General features: G+C 33.5%; 1 protein-coding gene and 1 long non-coding RNA gene across 2 annotated transcripts in view; one reads left to right on the top strand and one right to left on the bottom strand.

The window, feature by feature from the left end:
• LOC149895814 (uncharacterized) overlaps window positions 1-11,343 on the bottom strand; it is a 63,749-nt gene extending 52,406 nt beyond the window's left edge. The window contains exon 1 of the mRNA XM_090118602.1: window positions 11,144-11,343. Within this exon, the coding sequence (XP_089974728.1) occupies window positions 11,144-11,293 (150 nt within the window). The 5' untranslated portion in view covers window positions 11,294-11,343. The remainder of the gene's footprint in view (window positions 1-11,143) is intronic.
• Window positions 11,344-13,924: 2,581 nt separating this feature from the next.
• On the top strand, window positions 13,925-17,590 carry LOC149895813 (uncharacterized). The gene is made up of 3 exons (XR_016458430.1): window positions 13,925-14,480; window positions 14,606-14,667; window positions 16,924-17,590. It is a non-coding gene; the product is annotated as an uncharacterized LOC149895813 (long non-coding RNA).
• Window positions 17,591-19,654: the final 2,064 nt, after the last annotated feature.

The following is a 19,654-nucleotide window of genomic DNA, read 5'->3' as shown; positions in this document are numbered from 1 at the left end:
ACAACTAGTGATGTTATATTATACGCTAAACAAAAATTAATTAGACAAAACTCTTCAACATCTTTATAAAATTGAATTATAAGCTATACCTACTGAGTATGTGTGAATCTTGTGTGAATATACACACACTCATGTACACACCAACACGACGAAAATTTCATGTTTACAATAAATATGTTAATCAATTTTCTACAAATACTTCCTTTAAAGTTAAGTTTGTTTTTCTCCCTAATAATCTTATCGATATTGAAAATAAACAATAACACGATACCAAAAATACGGAATTAAACAGCTTTGAAAATGCTTTGTTTCGATCAGAATATCATTTAGAGCCGATTTTTCAATGCTTGGATAAAACTTATCCGTCCAATAAAGTATTACACGATAATATTAAAATGTCACGTAAACTGTCAAATACAGGAAATTAGAATACGTTTTTAAAATGGTAGTTTTATACATTATTCGACGAATAAGTTTTAACCAAGCCTTAAGGGCTGATTTTTCAATCCTTAGTTAAAACTTATTAATCGAATATCGTATTAAACAACCATTTGAAAAATGTGTTACTTGCCCACTTTTTTTCAGGTTTTAGGTGACGTCTGTATATTATTGTGTAATACTTTATTGGACGAAAAAGATTTAACCAAGGATTGAAAAATCAGCCCTAAATTAATTCTCTTCAATCTGAACATTATCTAAACAGTAGGTACGCACCGGATTTTGGTAGGGTTTTTTAAATACTTAGATATTTTTTCAACACCTGGGCGATGCCGTGTGCTGCAATTTACTTGTATTAAAATACAAAGCCGAAAAACTCATTGTGCGGTTAGCTCAATTAAATATTACTAGTCAAAACCACTTTTAACTGCAAAAATCGATGAAACTAGTTTTGTCCGACGACAGTTATCAAAAACGACTGGAATACCTATATACATTTTCCTTACATACTAAATCTTAAAACTATATTTCAGCTTCATTTAGGCCGTAAACAGCTCTAAATTTGCTACATATTTATTACTAGCTGCTCCGCGCGGTTTCACCCCCGTGGCTCCACTCCTGTTGCCCGTAGCGTAATGGAATATAGCCTATAACCTTCCTCGATAAATGGGCTATCTAACACCGAAAGAATTTTTCAAATCGGATCAGTAGTTCCCGAGATTAGTGCGTTCAAACAAACAAACAAACAAACTCTTCAGCTTTATAATATTAGTATAGATTTGCAACATAATTCCTTGAAACCAAACGGTTTTCCCATATTTTGATAAACCTTTAGTATATAACAAGGTCACACATGAATCGAACGTTAATACTAAATATACATAATATTTTATACAATGAAGCTAAAGAGTTAGTTTGTTTGCTTGAACGCGCTAATCTCGGGAACTAATGGTGCTTGTTCTAATTTTTTCACGGAGATAGGCCATTTATCAAGTAGGCTATATATCATCACGCTAAGACCAATAGGAGCGGAGCAATGCGAATTAAACCACAGGGCACAGCTAGTATATAATATGTGACATATTATTTTATATGAAAAACGAGCAAAAATATTTACGTTATTAATAAATTTAATACATGTAAAAATAGACTTGCTAAATTATTTTCAAAAGTCAAGCGCACTGACCTTGGTTGTTTTAACGCTTGTAATTAGTAAAAAAAGGGTTTTAAAAAATGTTTTTCATATGAACGAACATAGGTCAAATGTTGTATGTAGGTATTATAATTTTTATTACAGAAACTAGCGGTTTTACCTGTACTGCTCCGCTCCTGTTGGTCTTAGCGTGATGATATACAACCTACAGTCTTCCTCGATAAATGGACTATCTAACATTGAAAGAAATTTTCAAATCGGACCCGTGGTTTCTGAGATTAGCGCGTTCTAACAAACAAACAAACTCTACAGCTGTGTCTAAAACTTAATAAATTATACACATAAACCTTCCTCTCCGATCAGTTTATCTATTAAAAAAACCGCATCAAAATCCGTTGCATAGTTTTAAAGATTTAAGCATACAAAGGGACATAGGGACAGAGAAAGCGACTTTGTTTTATACTATGTAGTGATATTCAAAATTATTATTCTAATCAAAGCGAATATAAAATTAACAAACCAAATGACCAGAACCGTTTAGCCGTTTTTGAGTTATAAGTGGTGTAACTAACACGACTTTCTTTTATCTATAAAAACTAAAAAGGTATAATTTTAGAATTACATTACCATATCTAGTATTTTAATTTTCATATATCTACCTAATAAACATTTTTCAGCATAAAATTAAAAACAGAAGGCGGAATCGGAAATATTTTAACACCCTTCGAGTAACGGCTATTTTTTCGAAATCGAGTTTAAAAATATCCTTGAGTTTTTTAAATTGCTCAAATGAAAAACTACATCCTATCATATCCAAATGCGAAAGTTTGTGAGGATGGATGTGTATGTGTATGTATGTTAATCTTACACGCAAATACTACTGAACCGATTACAATGAAATTTAGCACACATAACTATAGAGGGGTATCTTGGATTTACACATAGGATAGGTTTTATCCCGGAAATCTTACGGGATCGGGAACTATGCGAGTTTTTCTTTGAAAACGCGGGCGAAGCCGCAGGCGGAAAGCTAGTTAATTACAATTATCACCTGAACTGCTGAATCCTTTTGGATGGTGTTTCACATAGAGATTGAAGCTTGGGGAAGTACATAGATTATTTCATTAGGCAAACAAGTAATGAAATGTAATTAGTAGCAAAAATACCTACACCGTTTATCTACATTATTTAATATCATAAAGATAAACAATTATTTTATATTGTTTGTTTGTAACGGATAAACCCCTTAACTAGGTACCTACTGGAGCGAATTTGATAATAATTCACAAGTTTTGAAGTTCACCTCTCTCCTAGACAATAATAATTAATTGGTAAGCTTCTAATTTTGTATCGGTTCAACCCAGAACGAGTCTTGTAGTTCCCGAGATTGACGCTTTCCATGAAACAAACATGAAATAATTAACAATAATAGTTAAAAAAAACTAAAAAACACGCTTTTTATAGAAAACCGAACTAAAAAATAGAAAATTTTTATCAAATTAGTGTAGGTATTGTAATCGGTCCTCAATAAATCTACAAAGTTTGAACGAAATCTGGCCGTTTCAAGTGGGTCAAAATCGCGCCCAAAGAAGTTGGTTACAAACATACAGGTGAAGCTTATAAAGCGTGTAAAAACTAAACTATTCAGCTTTATAATAGTTAGTAGTAAGTATAGTTCTTACGTAGTAACTATCACTACATACTATATTAGTAGGTATATAGATATACTTAGGTATATGTTAATTTTGATAATTATAATTTTTACTTCAGTAACATTAAAAAGAATTCATTAAATCTCGAAATTGCTTAAAACACGGAATCCAAAAGATACATAAAAAATGTCGAATATAAGTGGTTTTTTTCAAAAAAAAGCCTACCGCCGACCGGCGATCAAGGTCGGTACCAAGGTGGGTCGTCGACTCGCGTCTCGGTTGGTGTAAAATTGCAAAAAGTGGCAAAAGGTTGAAGAAAGGCTGTTGTGACTAGTACATACTAGAAACGTTATATTATGTTATTCTAATTTTCTTCTCAGATATTACCAAATTATGGTAAACTAGCTATCCGCCCGCGGCTTCGCCCGCTTTGTCTAAAACCTAATAAATTATATACTAAAACCTTCCTCTTGAATCACTCTATCTTTTAAAAAAAACCGCATCAAAATCCGTTGCGTAGTTTTAAAGATTTAACTTTTAAGCATACAAAGGGACATAGGGACAGAGAAAGCGACTTTGTTTTATACTATGTATAGTGATTAGAAAGATCTATGCTGTATTATCATAGACTATAATAGTTATTTTCTTTTCACAGGCAAAACCGGGAAATATGGCTTGTACTTTTAAGAAGTATAAATATAAATGTGACCATCTTGAAATAATTACGGTATTGAGGTGGATATAAACAAAAATAATATTTATTTACATTGGCCACACTTAAGACGAATATTAGCGAAAGGATATGTCGCGTGATAAATTTAAAAACCAATTAATACGAAATCAAAGACTTCGATAATAATGAAGTTTGTTTATTTTTTATACATCCGATATTTAAATAACAATAATTATGACGAGTATAAAGTTCTATTTTAAATAAAATAACAGTAGGTACCTTGTGTATCTTCCTAATAATATAAATTAAATGATAATTGAATATAGGTATTTTTAACTGTTTCTCTCCTCTCAAATTAGCTCATAGTCCATTTATCGAGGAAGGCTATATTTCATCACCTTGCGCTAAGACCAATAGGAGCGAAGTAATGCGGGTAAAGCCGCGGGCACCGCTTGTCACTAACTACATAGTATAAAACAAAGTCGCTTTCTCTGTCCCTATGTCCCTATATGTATGCTTAATAAAACTACGCAACGGATTTTGATGCGGTTTTTTTTAATAGATTCAAGAGGAAGGTTTTAGTAAGTATATAATTTATTATGTTTTAGACAAAGTGGGCGAAGCTGCGGGCGGAAAGCTAGTTCATTTATAAAAGTTAGATTTTTGATCCTACAATGTTTCTTCCTTCAGGATTTTCCTAGCTAGAAAGACAGAGCCGCATTTTAAATTGTAGGTACTGCATTCACTTTTGAATACAATAAAGTTTTTTTGACAATGCGTTAAAAAGAACGTACGCGTCAACGACCTTCATCTGTCAAAGATCGATAAAAAGTATTTAACAATAAAAATATTTACCTAGTTTGTCCGTTTCTTAATGAGTTTTTTGCCTCAAAACCAAACTCGAAACGTTTCTTATTCATGTAAACTTTTACAAGTGTTTATGAATATTCAATTTTGAAAACTGCCACCGATTGGAAATGTAGTCTTATTAATAATTATTAAGACTAATTATATGCGTTTTTTTTAATGAACATAACCCGTACGAGTAAACTTGAGACTCGGCTGGAATGCGACAAATCTATACTAATATTATAAAGCTGCAGAGTTTGTTTGTTTGTTTCAACGCGCTAATCTCGGGAACTACTGGTCCGATTTGAAAAATTCTTTCGGTGTTAGATAGCCCATTTATCGAGGAAGGCTATATATCATCTCGCTAAGACTAACAGGAATGTTACGGACGAATTCTACCATACCCATGGCCCTGTCGTTGATGCGCCTTGACGGAACACAGTGGGGTTTTGGTCGGTAGGAATCCGACATAACCCAGCCCCTTCCCCGGAGGCCGTGGGTATCTATGCAAGATTTCCCCACTTATAAAAGAAAAAAAAAGACCAACAGGAGCGGAGCACTGCGGGTAAAACCGCGGAGCACCGCTAGTGCGAAATATTAGTTTTTCCTTAAAAATATTACTACCCAAAGTAAGTAAAACTGGCACTTACTTAGTTTTTTATATAATATTTTATTTATTTTGCTATACATAATATAACATTGAAAATAACGTCATCGCCTCAGGTCTCAAGTTAATTCGCACGGGTTGTACCTAACCTATTTTTTCGATTTGACAGCTTTGACGTCACAACATGCCGCGGGGATATTCTTAATTCAAACGCATTGTAAGTACCTAGTCATGAAAAATGTCCCTATATTTTACTTGTTTCACATATAATAAGGTTTTTTTAATGTTAATTACTTTCATTTCATAGACGCGGTATTTTGGCGGTCAAAAAGTCCGTATAAAATGTAGGTAGGTATAAAAAAAACAAAACTTTTTCAGTCATACAAAAAGGTCAGCGACTTTTCTGTGTGTGCAAATACGAAAAATTTTAAATGTAGGTACATATTATAATAATTTTGCACTAACTATTTTTAGAATACGAAGGTTAGCCACCCATTTAATTTGCATTACCGTTCTATTTTTGTCATTATCTACAAAAAAACAATATAACAATTTATAGTCTATTCCTAAATTACCATAAAGACGTGAATTGGGTATGCGTGTTATAGTGCAAAATTAAATTTGTCAAAATACAACCTAGGACATCGTTAACTATGGCGCTAATCACTCAACCAATGGGACAATGAAAGGTAAACATAATATAATATTGCTTACAGACCGCGGCTTCACTCGCATGGTAATAAAAGTAGTTTACAAAAAAAAAACTAAAAAACGCGCATACGCATGAAATTATTGTTTTGTCACCGTACCTTGAGTGTACAAAGTTTGAATTAAATCTGTCCGTTTAAAGTGGCCTCATATCTTAGAAGTTAGAGCATTAAAGTTGGTTTAATGCTCTAGCCTCTAAGCCTATAATATCGAGTATATAGGAGTCGGTTACACACAAACATACAGGTGAAAAAAACGTGTTGGTTAAAAAAGTAGCCTGTGATAATCCAGACCTTAATCTATCTCGGCGCCAATTTTCATATAGATCGAATCAGCCGTATTTCCGTGGAAAGCTAATAAACATGCACAGATATAAAATACCTACATTTTCATGGATTTTAAAGGCGATTTATTCATTATATTTATAATTGTCCTGAAGTTTCAAAACAATTACAGCGAGCGTTATCGTTCAAAAACAAACTACCTATGTCTTATATATAAAAATGAATCGCAAAATGTGTTGGTAAGCGCATAACTCGAGAAGGGCTGAACCGATTTCGATAATTCTTTTTTTATTATATTCCTTGAAGTACGAGGATGGTTTTTATGTAGAGAAAACGTAAATATGTACCACGGGCGAAGCCGGGGCGGACCGCTAGTAGGATATAAAAATACGATTCAGTTGACTAGTTTCAATCCCGGTTCAAACCAGACAAAGTCGGAGCGGGTAGTTAATAATTACATTGTTGAGAAGTCTCCAGTTTCATATAGTGATTTGCCCTCGTGATATAGATCTTTACTTATATTATAAACACGAATGTGTGTTTGTTAATTATTTGTATTTATTTCATGCAACGGAGCGTTTTTATAGAAGCTAGAGAGTGATATAGGGGCGGCTCTGTGGGGGCGGCGAAACATCATCCCATTATCCCATAGTTATTTATTTCGACTGCGCCGTGAAGCCACAGGTAAAATCTAGTATTTCAAGTAATCAATACTAATATTATACAGCTCAAGAGTTAGTTTATTTGAATACGCTGATGTCAGGAAATACAGGTCTGATTTGAAAGATTCTTTCAGTGTTAGATAGCTCTATATCATCACGCTATGATCAATGGAAGCGAAGCAATGTGGGTAAAACGCTGGGCACAGCTATTAATCTTATATTTTTTCTCATTGCAGAGACCTGTGTTTCCTATGAGAGCTCAGGCCACAATCTACCACGCTGGTCAAGTGTGGCAGATGTTACATGTCGTCGAAATGTTTGGACATGCTGGTTTCCTCTTCACAATGGGCAGCATTGGGCCAGTAGAGGCAAACACGATGGCATGGGCCTAAATGTCTATGATCGGCCGTCATTGTAGATGTTTATTCATAATCGCCGTAATGGCGGCAAATATCGACGATCAATTGTTGGGCCAACACTCTCGATTGTGATGAAGGCCCATTAGGATGTTTTTCGCCACGAATGGTAATAAATTAATAATGGTGATGTGCATTTAATTAATCAATTTTAGCACGACTCTAGTTCCAAACCTTCGATCTATTAATAAAAGCCAGAAGCCTTAAGCACTAAGCCAAGTAAAGGTTTTTAACTGATAATTAATTTATATGCATATATATATTATAATAGTTATCCTATTAATATTTACGCAAGTGTATAAAAATGTGTGCATGCTTGTTAAGTTTCTCGTAAAAACAGCTGATCAGATCTGTATCTAATTTGTGTACAGAGATAGATTATAATCTGGAATGGAATAGGTACTCTTTTTACGTAAAAACTACATGACGAGGGATTTGGGTAAAACTTTACAGAAATGTATGTAGATAATGACATCAGAATAACACATGAGCTATAGCAATACGTGATATTGCACGCGGATTCGTCCGCGGGCACAGCTAGTACTACATAACTCTCCTAAACAAGAAAATAACGATATTTTTTAATAGTGGTACTTAAACCCACACATTATGGCACCATGGGGGTCAAGGTCATTAACCAATATAAGAACTGGGTCATCAAAAAGCTATAAGGTATTCCAAGTCCATTTGCATACAAAATTTCACCTAAATTAATGTTGTTTCTTATAACATACCTAATGAGAACTATCAACTAAGAAGGTGTTTGGAACTTATAAGTAGGATTACTATCATACAAAATATAAAAATGAATCGCAAAATGTGTTGGTAAGCGCATAACTCGAGAACGGCTGAACCGATTTCGATAATTCTTTTTTTATTATATTTCTTGAAGTACCAGGATGGTTCTTATGTAGAGAAAACGTAAACATGTACCACGGGCGAAGCCGGGGCGGACCGCTAGTACAAAATAGAATTTCATATATTTAACTAGCTTTCCGCCCGCGGCTTCGCCCGCTTTGTCTAAAACCTAATAAATTATATACTAAAAATTATACACTAAAACCTTCCTCTTGAATCAATCACTCCATTAAAAAAAACCGCATCAAAATCCGCACCGTAGTTTTAAAGATTTAAGCATACCTACATAGGGACATAGGGACAGAGAAAGCGACTTTGTTTTATACTATGTAGTGATTTGTAGATATGTAAACAAAATCATCTTAACACAAGTTGCACACATTAAACAAATAATAAAAAGCAATTTTCTTCAAATTCAAATTAAAAATAATTTTAATTCCAAACAAATCCTATCCACGTGTTGCCTGACAGAGATAGCTTAAAAGCAATAAGGCCACCCGTTTACATGTTTCTCTTTGTTTTTTTCTTCTGTATGAGTGTGTAAGATATTTTATTGTATTGTAACAGGCTTTATTTGCTGAATGTAGCCACATGCAAAATTAAAATAAACAAACAAACAGATAAATCTATCTATACTAATATTATAAAGAGAAAAGGTTTGTATGTATGTATGGTTTTCACGCATAAACTACTGGACCGATTTTGATGAAATTTGGCACAGATAACCTTTAGACCCTGAGAAAGAACATAGGCTACCTTTTATTGCGAAATATGTACCACGGGCGAAGCCGGGGCGGACCGCTAGTACTTTATATTATAAGCAAATTTTACATTGAGTTATCCTATTACAGGATATAGTCTGTAATATTAATACAAAGTCTATAGTAGTAATATATTACTATATTCTATAGACACATAATTATCCTCAAGGAATTAGGCATAACTCTACACAATTAGTCAATTATAATTATTATTTAAATTATTTATCAAAATCCCACTTAACCACAACTTCAATAATTAAACATTATTACATCTTATTGTAATGTACTGGCTGCTTCCTCTGGCTTTACCCAGGATTTGGATTTGATTTCTAAGGGTAATCACTACATAGTATAAAACAAAGTCGCTTTCTCTGTCCCTATGTCCCTTTGTATGCTTAAATCTTTAGAACTACGCAACGGATTTGGATGCGGTTTTTTGTAATAGATAGAATTATTCAATAGGAAGGTTTAAGTGTATAATTTATTTTGCCAAATTAAGTAGAATAGAAATCACACTTATATACGGACATATTTGATTCAAACTGTATACTTATCAATGATCAGTGATAATATAATAATTTCATGATTTCTCTTATAAGATTGTGTTTCTTTAGTTTTTAACTATTTTATCTACACTATAAGTGTAGATAAGTTTACTTCCTTAAAGATTATAATTTGAATTACTACCAAGTATTTTTTATATTATGCTTTTACATAATATTATGGGCAGATGCATTATACATCTGTTTCACTGATCGGTTTTTCTTTTTAGAGACAAGTAGGTGATCAGCCTTCTGTGTCCTACCAGACTGAGACATTATTTTTATCGTCTCCACCGGGAATCGAACCCAGGACTCCTCGGTGCTACGCTCACAAGTCAACCACTGTGCCAAGGAGACGACCGCCTCATCTGACCAGAAGTTTGTGTATTTTAGCTTTACAAATGAGATATTATGTTTTCTATTAATATACCTACTAGCTAAGTCAAACAATGTTCTGCTGGGACACCCTTATTGGTTATATATATATAATGAAGGGATATAAACAATATAGTGTAAAACCTATCAATTATACACAACATTTTATTAATGGTCAAGCCGTTTCAGAGGATTTTGATGCAAATACTGTGACAAGGATTGTAGATAAGTTGTAAAAAATAGAAATGAGGCAAAGACCTAATTAAAACGAGTCATTTTATTTAAAACAGGTTTAATTTTCAATTTACCAAATAATATTATGCAGTAAAAATATTAAATTATATTTCAACAAGATTCCTATAAGAAAATTTATTCAATCTACCACAATAAGACCATAGTCCATACTCCATAGCTGTCAATTGTCAAATTTCATAAATTCTAACAGAGCAGAAACACGAAAAATTTTAATTTGGACATTGAACCTAAGAAACTTCGAAACGCGTTATCGTTGAAAAAAAATGTTACACTTTTCTCTTTAATCTATTGTTTACTTGTCGTTATAATTCCCATCCCATGTTTTGTATTGTGCGACGTGCGTAGACACTGTGTGATTTAGCTACACCAATAAGGAGGCAGCTTAACGACACCATAATTGAACAGGGCACATCAGATGAAGTATCCAATTGAAAATAATTGTCGCAAAAACATTTTGGAGGTCACGTCCAGATAACAGACGCTCGATACATGCGTTGGAAATACAGTAAAAAAAGTGATATCCAAAGTTTACGAACGCGAATGAGCGATTTTTTTTAAAAAGTTCGGACATTATCCGACTCATTTAAAATGTGTTAGCGACAAACTAGTCGCGTAGACGAGATTGGGCGCGCCAACTCGGTCGGATTGTAAGTTATTTTTTTTTTTCAATCACGTTCTGCAATCAGCAATTTTCGCCTCAATCAGTCAGATACGTTGTAGTTCTTAAGCTTATCTAACCTGACCGCATCTTCGCCGTAGTGTTGTCGCTGAGTGGAAAATACCAAGGCACATCACAACAATCACGCACAGACCACTTTATTGATAACTGAATCCGGTGTTAACTGGTACAACGCGATGTAAAAACACAAAATAAAACACAGTGATCACTGAAATACACGACGATACCCACCTTACTCTTAGTAATAACATGTGTGGCGAGTTTTACAACTGCGAAATTTCCAGTACCGATTGTCTTTTCCAGCTCGTAGTTGCCGACACATACTAGCTGGTCTATGGGAAAATGTTTGCTTTTGTGCATGGGCTTGATATTGCAAGCCATTTTAGTTTACGATCGCGATAAAATCCTTCCGAGCCCATACAGCCCGACGGATTTCAGACTACTGAAGTTAGTTCAATTATCCGCCACCATAGCGCTGCAGGCACTCACGTCATTCGACAGGGACGTACAACTGCATCCTCAAGGTTTCATTAACGATTACAAACTCGTAATAAATTATCTGACTCCATATTAGCTAATTTATGGTGATTTGTTTGAGTCATCATTATTGTTAACATGTGTTTATGACGAACTCCGTAAAACGCGTAATGTAAAAACTTGTTATCAATATTTTGTTATCATGTTGAATGGGCGCAGTTGAACGTCCCATGCTGTGAAAAAAGTATCTTGATTCACAAGCTTTACGCGAGACGTGCTGTTTCATTCACACTGCTTGTTTTAGTTGATGAAAGAGGGAGAGAGGCTGCTGTAGGGGGGATCAGTGACGTCAGAGAACGTTGCTTACGTCATACGCGGCAAATTCAAACGAGTTATCGTGGACGTCAGTAAAAAATATCGATTTTGTGTTGCGAACGAAATTTCTAAGCAAACTACAAAGAACTTGTGCTTTCTTTTTAAATGTTATCTTTTCTTTTGTTTTCAGTGCGTTTAAAATAATATAGGTTTAAGAAATGAAGAAATTTAATTGAATGCTGCGTCAAAAATTTTTTTTTTAAATTGTGTTTATGAAGGTATATGAACGTTTTTTTAGTGAGTTTAATATTGTTTTGTTTATATTTCCATAAATTTATTGTTTTTTTAATGAAACAAGAATGAAACCATCATATTATAATTGCAAATATGTATATTTATTTAAAATGATAATTATTTTAGGTCTGTAGTTGTGATAAATATTTTTATTCTTATTTCGGTATAATAATAAGTTCTACTAAATGTATTGTAGTTTTTTAATCAGAATTCGCGTGATATTTCAATATTTAAGTAGGTATTAGGTTTTAAGTAAAACATTCTTGCAGAAAGTTTTGACGACCGTGGTCAATGACCCTGTCTTGTTCTCAGAGGGGTTGGATTCGATTCCATCTTTAATAAAAAAAAAATATTTGAATATATTATTGTTGTAAGTACAAAATTATTAAATCTAGCCGCTCGACTCTGCTCCGCCTGAGTTTACATACCTACATGTATTTTTGTAAGTTTTTCATTTTTATTTAAATTACTAGTTTAACGCGGCTTTGCCCGCTTTGTCCTAAACCTAATAAATTATACACTAAAACCTTCCTCTTGAATCACTCATTCTACTAAAAAAAAACCGCATCAAAATCCGTTGCAAAATCTTTAAAACTTTAAAGATTTAAGTATACAAAGGGATATAGGGACAGAGAAAGCGACTTTGTTTTATACTATGTAGTGATGATTATTCTATTTTAAAACATTAAAATCCGTTTAGACAATGTAATGTGCTGAAAGTCCTGAAACTCACCGATTTTCTGTATTTGTATGTACCTACCTAGATGCCTACAAAGCTCCGCCACGAATTTTAACCAAATCTTACAAAATAATATACAATAACATACTATTCGTTGGTGTTATTAGTTTTTATGTATCTTCACTACATAGTACAAAACAAAGTCGCTTTCTCTGTCCCTATGTCCCTTTGTATGCTTAAATCTTTAAAAACACGCAACGGATTTTGATGCGGTTTTTTTTAATAGATAGAGTAATTTTAGAGGAAGGTTTTAGTATATAATTTATTAGGTTTTAGACAAAGTGGGCGAAGCCGCGGGCGGTCAGCTAGTAGTCTATAAGAGCTTCTAAACACGTGTGTCAATTTTCATGGGTGTGTGTTTGTTTTTCGTTTGTTTGTCCACGCATAACTCAAAACTATTATTAGCGTTAAAATTATTTATTTTCAGTTTTCAGTCGTGTATCATGCTCCTAGTTCTAACTTACCTGATCAGTGCAAGTTTCATCAAAATCGATTCAGTAGTTTTTGATGAAGAGGATGGAGAAGAAAGAAGATAGAGAACAAATATGATTATGCAACAGCTTGATATATGTATTGTGATTTGTCATCGATCCTTGATAAGTGTACAAAGTTTGAATTAAATCTGTCCGTTTAAGGCTGCCTGTCCACCAGAGCGGAGCAAGGCTGCAGCGGAGAGGAGAAAGTGCGTATAAAGCAAAATTACCAATCTTCTATTAGATGATACGTGTAATATTCAAGACCAAATCTAAAAATTAAAATATATATCAAACTAGATGATATGTTCAACGATTCTGTTCAATCAAAAACATAAAATATTAAAATTGACTCGATAAAAAAAAATCACCAAGTTAGCTCTAATTTTCACACTTTTACGTTTTCTACTTGACATGGTAATACTTATTATGATTTTTTTTTCATATTTACAATTATATTAAAACATTTGCAAGATATTTGTCAGAGCATTTTGTGTAATTACTTTTAGTTTTGGTTTTATCTGCGATAAACCACTTTTGGCGCTCTTTTTTTCTCGAGATAAACGTTTGGTTTTGTCACGATAAAAGTGTGAAAATTAGGGACAGGGAGTTACGAACTAGTTAGAGGCCTGAAATACCGAATAATACCGAAAATTAACTCTAGTTATATAACCGTTTTTCTTCTTAGATTCTTAAGGTGATGAATTAATTTTTCTAACATTTACGGCCCTTTTTAAACCTTAGTAATTTTTATATTATTAAAGTTGTCGTGATGAAAATTCTTGACAAGAAAGTTCAATAGTAACACAATACGTCTACCGTTTTAGAAACATGATTCCATAATATTTTCTCGATAGAAAAAAAATACAAAGTTCTCATTGTTAATTTTTTTTAATCTCTGGCATCTTCAAAATAACAAACGTAAAGTTACGACTTTTTGGATATTAACTATAAAATATACAACCTATACGGCTACCGATTTAGAATTTTGAAATATGCGATGGTTTTGAAATAAACAAGAAATACTTGAAATTAGCGCGCGACCAGCCAATATAGCGAGAGCCGCCCTGTACCTTCCTACCCCGATCGCTGCACGAGTCATTCCCGCTACGGCCGTCACACGGGGAACTTGTGTCGCTCGCGCAATCGTAAAAAAGGGTGACAACACGATAAGACAAAATGAGACAAATGGGGACAATAAAGAAAATAAGAAGAAGAAACATAATGGTTGGAGGAAAAAGAATGCTTACAATTGGAACAAATTAATGAAGTAAGTTGGTTTTATTTTAAATTGATGATAATTGTATTATAGACGATGTTTGATATGTACCCCTGTTTTAAGTACATAACGAACGTGTAAGATTTTTTCATTTATAGCATAGATAATCTTTTCAGAAATCCGGAATCCAGAAGGAAAATAAACCCACTGATTGTTCACAATGTGAACCCACTCCTTCGTAAGTACCTTTATTCAGTCAAAAATGTATGTTATCAATAGGGATGTAACGATACCGATACCAATACCGATATATCGGCCGATATATCGGCAAGCCGATATATCGGTATCGCCGATAATAAATCAACCGATACCGATATTTTTTTATTAAATTCTTTCTTTTCTTTTATGTTTTTGCATTGTATTCATTCATATTTGTATCATTGTATTCATTCATTATTATTTCTGTTTCTGTAATAGTGTTAAGGAAGAGCGGAACCTCCTGCACAAGCATTTTATTTGCTTACTAGGAGTGTTCCAATCACAAATTTGTTTATGTAAAGGAAAGAAATACATAATTTTGATTTTTTTAAATTTTTAACGTGATAACGTTTTTAAAATCGTTTTAGTCGGGTGACATGTTCATAAACTTGTGTCACACCAAAACCTCACGAGCGCGATTGCAGGTATAACGAGAGAGAGACGGACCGATCTCCCGTTTCATCTCGAGCGCTGCCACTGCATTATGTTATCACGTAAACATCTCGATCGTAAACCTACTTTACAAACAACCAATTTTTTTGATATCAAATAATTCGGTAAAACTGTACATTATAGGGCGTGGAATTTGGGGGTGGTGGGGGGTGGAGGGAGGGGGGGTAGGTACTAGGAACTTTCCCTGTAAAGGGGGGGGCGCGGAAATTAATAGTTTTCGAGATATTTACAAATGAAGTTTTTGAGGTTATGTTGGATTGTTACCACTTTTTGGCAGGCAAGGATGCAAATTAATATCAATTTATAACTAAAGCATGTATTTTTTTCCAGTTCCACATTGATCTGAAGCAATTAATATTAATTATTACTTTACAATAATAGTTTTCAATACTAGTAATATTGCATTAGCTCTTTGATTTGAAATATGACAGATTTAATGTAATAAACATTATGGTTAAATTTTTGAAATATGCTCCCTGAATTTCATTATTTTGAGGTGTCTAATCGATAAAGGGACTTTTCATAGTAAACTGCTTTTCTTTTTAGTTTCTTGACCTGTAGTTTTTTTTGTTTGAGTGGGAATCGCCCTAAAGTCGCGGTCCGCCTAAAGCAAAGGGGGCGCAAAGTAAGGACTTAGAAATTTTTTGATCCAAAGTGAAAATTGTATAGGAATCATAAAATACTTAGGAAAACTTTATTCAAAACGCTAAGATAAGCATGTTTTATAGAAAAAACTTTTTCTCTAAAATCAAAAATGGCCGAGATATTCGCCCTCTCCCTCCGCGCCTCCGGCTTTTTACATACACTCTAGGTGTAGGGCAGACAAGACCACGTAGAATTCGGGGTTGACAGCTTCGGTTCTGTGGCAAGTGATAATGCAATGCTTATTTTAGCGTAACGTTTTTTAGCTAGATTCGGACTTTCGCAGCAGATAAAACAATAATAAATAGGTGTTAATGATACCAACATCCATTGAAAATTTTCCAAGTCCTAGCTCCCTTGAAACTCTGAGGGCGAATATCTCTGCCGTTTTTGATTTTAGAGAAAAATTGTTCCTATAAAACATGCTCATTTTAGCGTAATATTTACGATAAAGCAATACTAAATAAGTATTATAATAACACCAACATCCATCGAAATTTTTCTATGTCCCAGCTCCCTTGAAAACCATCAATCTTTGAGGGCGAATATCTCGGCCATTTTTGATTTTAGAGAAAAGTTGTTCCTATAAAACAAGCTTATATTAGCGTAATCTTTACGATAAAACAATATCTATTTTACAATAACTATACTTAATAATAATTATTTTTAATGTTGTTTTTAAAAAATATACATTTCATAAATAAAATTTAAATTATAATTTTTTTTTGTTAGATAGAAATGTTTTACCTGAAATGAAACGCGTTTGACAATCGCTGTATGTCAATTTGACACTGTCATAACAGTAAGTTCGCGTTTCAAAGCTAAAATTGTATGTTTATTACTTAAAGTTTAACTGACTTCGTAAAATAATAATACTAAAATAAATGGTTTTGTTGTTTTTTGATTTGGCATTTTTATTTAAAAGAATACGATTAACAGTTGTCTCTGTTAAATGTTGGTAACTTTTTATGCATAATTCACTATTTATTTTTCTACCAAGCCATCGATATCGGTATCGGTATCGGTATCGCCGATACATTACTACAAATATCGGTATCGGTATCGTATCGGCAAAATCATGTATCGTTACATCCCTAGTTATCAACGCTCTACTGGTTTTATCGCATGATTCCATTTTTAGCAAAAAGCAACAAAGTGCAAAAATCATGGTGAACTTAGTGGAAGTATGGTGGACATAATATGGAACAGGAGCTCATTGGAGTAGTATATATTTTAAAAAAATACGAAAAAATTTCAAGAATTACATTTCTTAGTAGGTGGTAGATAAGTATGTTGTATAAAGAATTTGATGTTGATATTTATTTCATTTATACTTACTACACCTGTGCGGGAAATTGCTTAGTACTAAAACAGGTTTATATTCATATTTACATAGTAATGTGAGTTTTCATTTCGAATAATTTTGTGTAAGTATATTAAATTGAGTTCCTGGGTGATCTGGAAACACAATTGGGCCCGGAAGATGGCGCTGCAGTCACTCCTCCTAATCACATGAACCGATTTGGATGAATATTTGTGTGCACATTTCATTGTTGTGGGATGATTGGTTGATTGATTGATTCGTTTTCACATTAGCTAATATGTATTATGTATTTTTGTTGTAAACTTAATTTAATGTTTATAATACATTATTATTGGTATAAATAAGCCAGTGTTCGTCTCACATTGCTGTACCTGCCTACCTACCCTACCAGGGCCTAACTTTGTTCTGGCTATTTTATTTTGATTATTTGTAATGAATAATTACAATTATAATAGAGTGCAAAAAATAAATACATGCGTCAATATATTTTGTGTTTTTTTTAAAACAATTTTTTTATTTAAAAAAATATCATTCCGGCCGCGGCTTTGCCCGCGTGGAATTAGGTTATATCGTGAATCCTGTTTTTTCCCACAAAAGTGTTCAGTTCGGATAAAAAGTATCCTATGTGTAAATCCAGGCAATTAGCTATATTTTATCAAAATTGGTAATGTAGTCTTGACGTGATTAAGTAACAACTAACAAAAAAATATACAAATTAACATCCAAAGTTTCGCATCAGTTTTACTGTATTAGTGATATCTTCCACTCTTGACTTTGACTGAGAAGAATTAGGGTTTAAATAACTTCTTTCAGAAGTAGTACCTTTCATTTCTGGGCATGATGTAATATTTACGTCAGCATCAAATTCTATCTAAATGAATTCAGTAGTCCGCGTTATTGAGTACCTACCATTTCATTTTTTCAGAGTAACAATATTTTTGTTATTTTAAAGATTATTTATAACCTGTATTATTTTGTAATAAAGTAAACATTACGAAATAATAATAATTATTAATAATGTCTAAGAAGTTGTTAAAAAGAAGATTATTTGTTTATAAGCAAGAAAATAAAACCAATAAATCAACAATTAAATAAACGTATAACAATATTATAACTGTATGACGACTCCATACATGTTTGTCCCGAGTCGGCCAGCGGCAGCGCGGCGAGTTTGCAAGAATGACTTCGCGCACACCCGCGTTCGCGATAGCGAGCTATTAGACTCCGCCCGCCAAGCAGTGGATTTTTTTTTGTGTATCGTCTTAATGTATGTATATTAAAGTTTCGAATATAATAAAGGGCATGGTTGTTTTAATTTGTTTATTTTACAATCAGGTTTTTTTGCAAAAAAAATCATGAACTGAGGTCGACACACAGGGCATGATTGTTTTAAATTTTGATTCCATATCCAAATATCTTTTTAATAATTTTTATATGTACGTACTTTTACTACGATCCCCCGATCCCGCCTTGTAAATCACCTAGCAAGGTCGCTAGCCCCTATAATTAAGGCCTTAAAAATTCATATAAAATTGGGAAGCTGAGCGGGGAAGCGGAGCGCGTAGGTAGCCAGGAGCTCGAAATGACTCGTCGCATGCTCGCGGCCTAGCTCCGCATTGAAAAAAAGGCGTGTGGCACTCGGGGACTGCCGCGGTAAAGCTATTGCATGCTATGCTTTCAAGCCACACCTCCGAGCCCATCGGCGTGAGGTTTTTTCGTTACGGAATTTCTCGATTCGGTCCCCGCGCTCAAGGCCCGCGATAGAAGCTATGCAATAGCTTAAAACACAGTCTGCAACTCCGCTCCGCATTACTTTCTCGCTCCGCCCCGTAGAATGTAGATTGGCTCTGCTCTGGTGGACAGGCAGCCTAAAGAGGGCCGAAATCGTGTCGAAAGGAGTCGGTTACATACAAACATAGGTACAGGTGAAGCTAATAAAACCGTGTTAAAAACTAAAAAAAGAACCAATTAAGTGGGGCTTTGTTTTTTTGAAGTGAAACTTCTTTGACTCTTCTTTGGGTGAAAAAAAATTAGTGTTACATTTTTTCGTTACGCGTGACATTTTTCCGTTACGCGCCATCTTTTTCTTATCCCTACCACGCGTGATTCGACATATTTCTGTAAAGTTGCATATAGTAAATTATTTTTTGAAAAATAAGGTCATAAAGAAGTTTCACTTCTTACGTGTGTACACTAGTACACGCACACATTTTTTTTTCATGTCATAGTCTAGACTCTTATCATGTTTTTAAATATAAATATTTCATTAAATTGCCTGAAGAATTAATTCTCATCATATACTGTATACATAAGGTAAAATAATTATAAATAACAATAAGCTAGCAAAAAATTTAATGGAATTTAAAAACAAATATGCAATTTAAATTTGTATTTACTAAATTTAATTAATTTAACGCATATGAGCGCACAAATTTAAGGAAAATTCATCTATGTATTAAATAATAATACGTAGGGTATGGTTCTTATAAATTTTCGCATTTTTGATAATAAGTATAACTATAAACTAGCTTTCCGCCTGCGGCTTCAC

The sequence above is a fragment of the Colias eurytheme genome, chromosome 30, assembly GCF_061535395.1.
Source record: "Colias eurytheme isolate Ceu_HAF_F1 chromosome 30, ilColEury1 Martin Lab GWU primary, whole genome shotgun sequence".
In the NCBI taxonomy this organism is placed as follows: domain Eukaryota; kingdom Metazoa; phylum Arthropoda; class Insecta; order Lepidoptera; family Pieridae; genus Colias; species Colias eurytheme.
The sequence above is the reverse complement of the archived record's forward strand: the minus strand, read 5'-3'. Positions and strand labels throughout refer to the sequence as shown.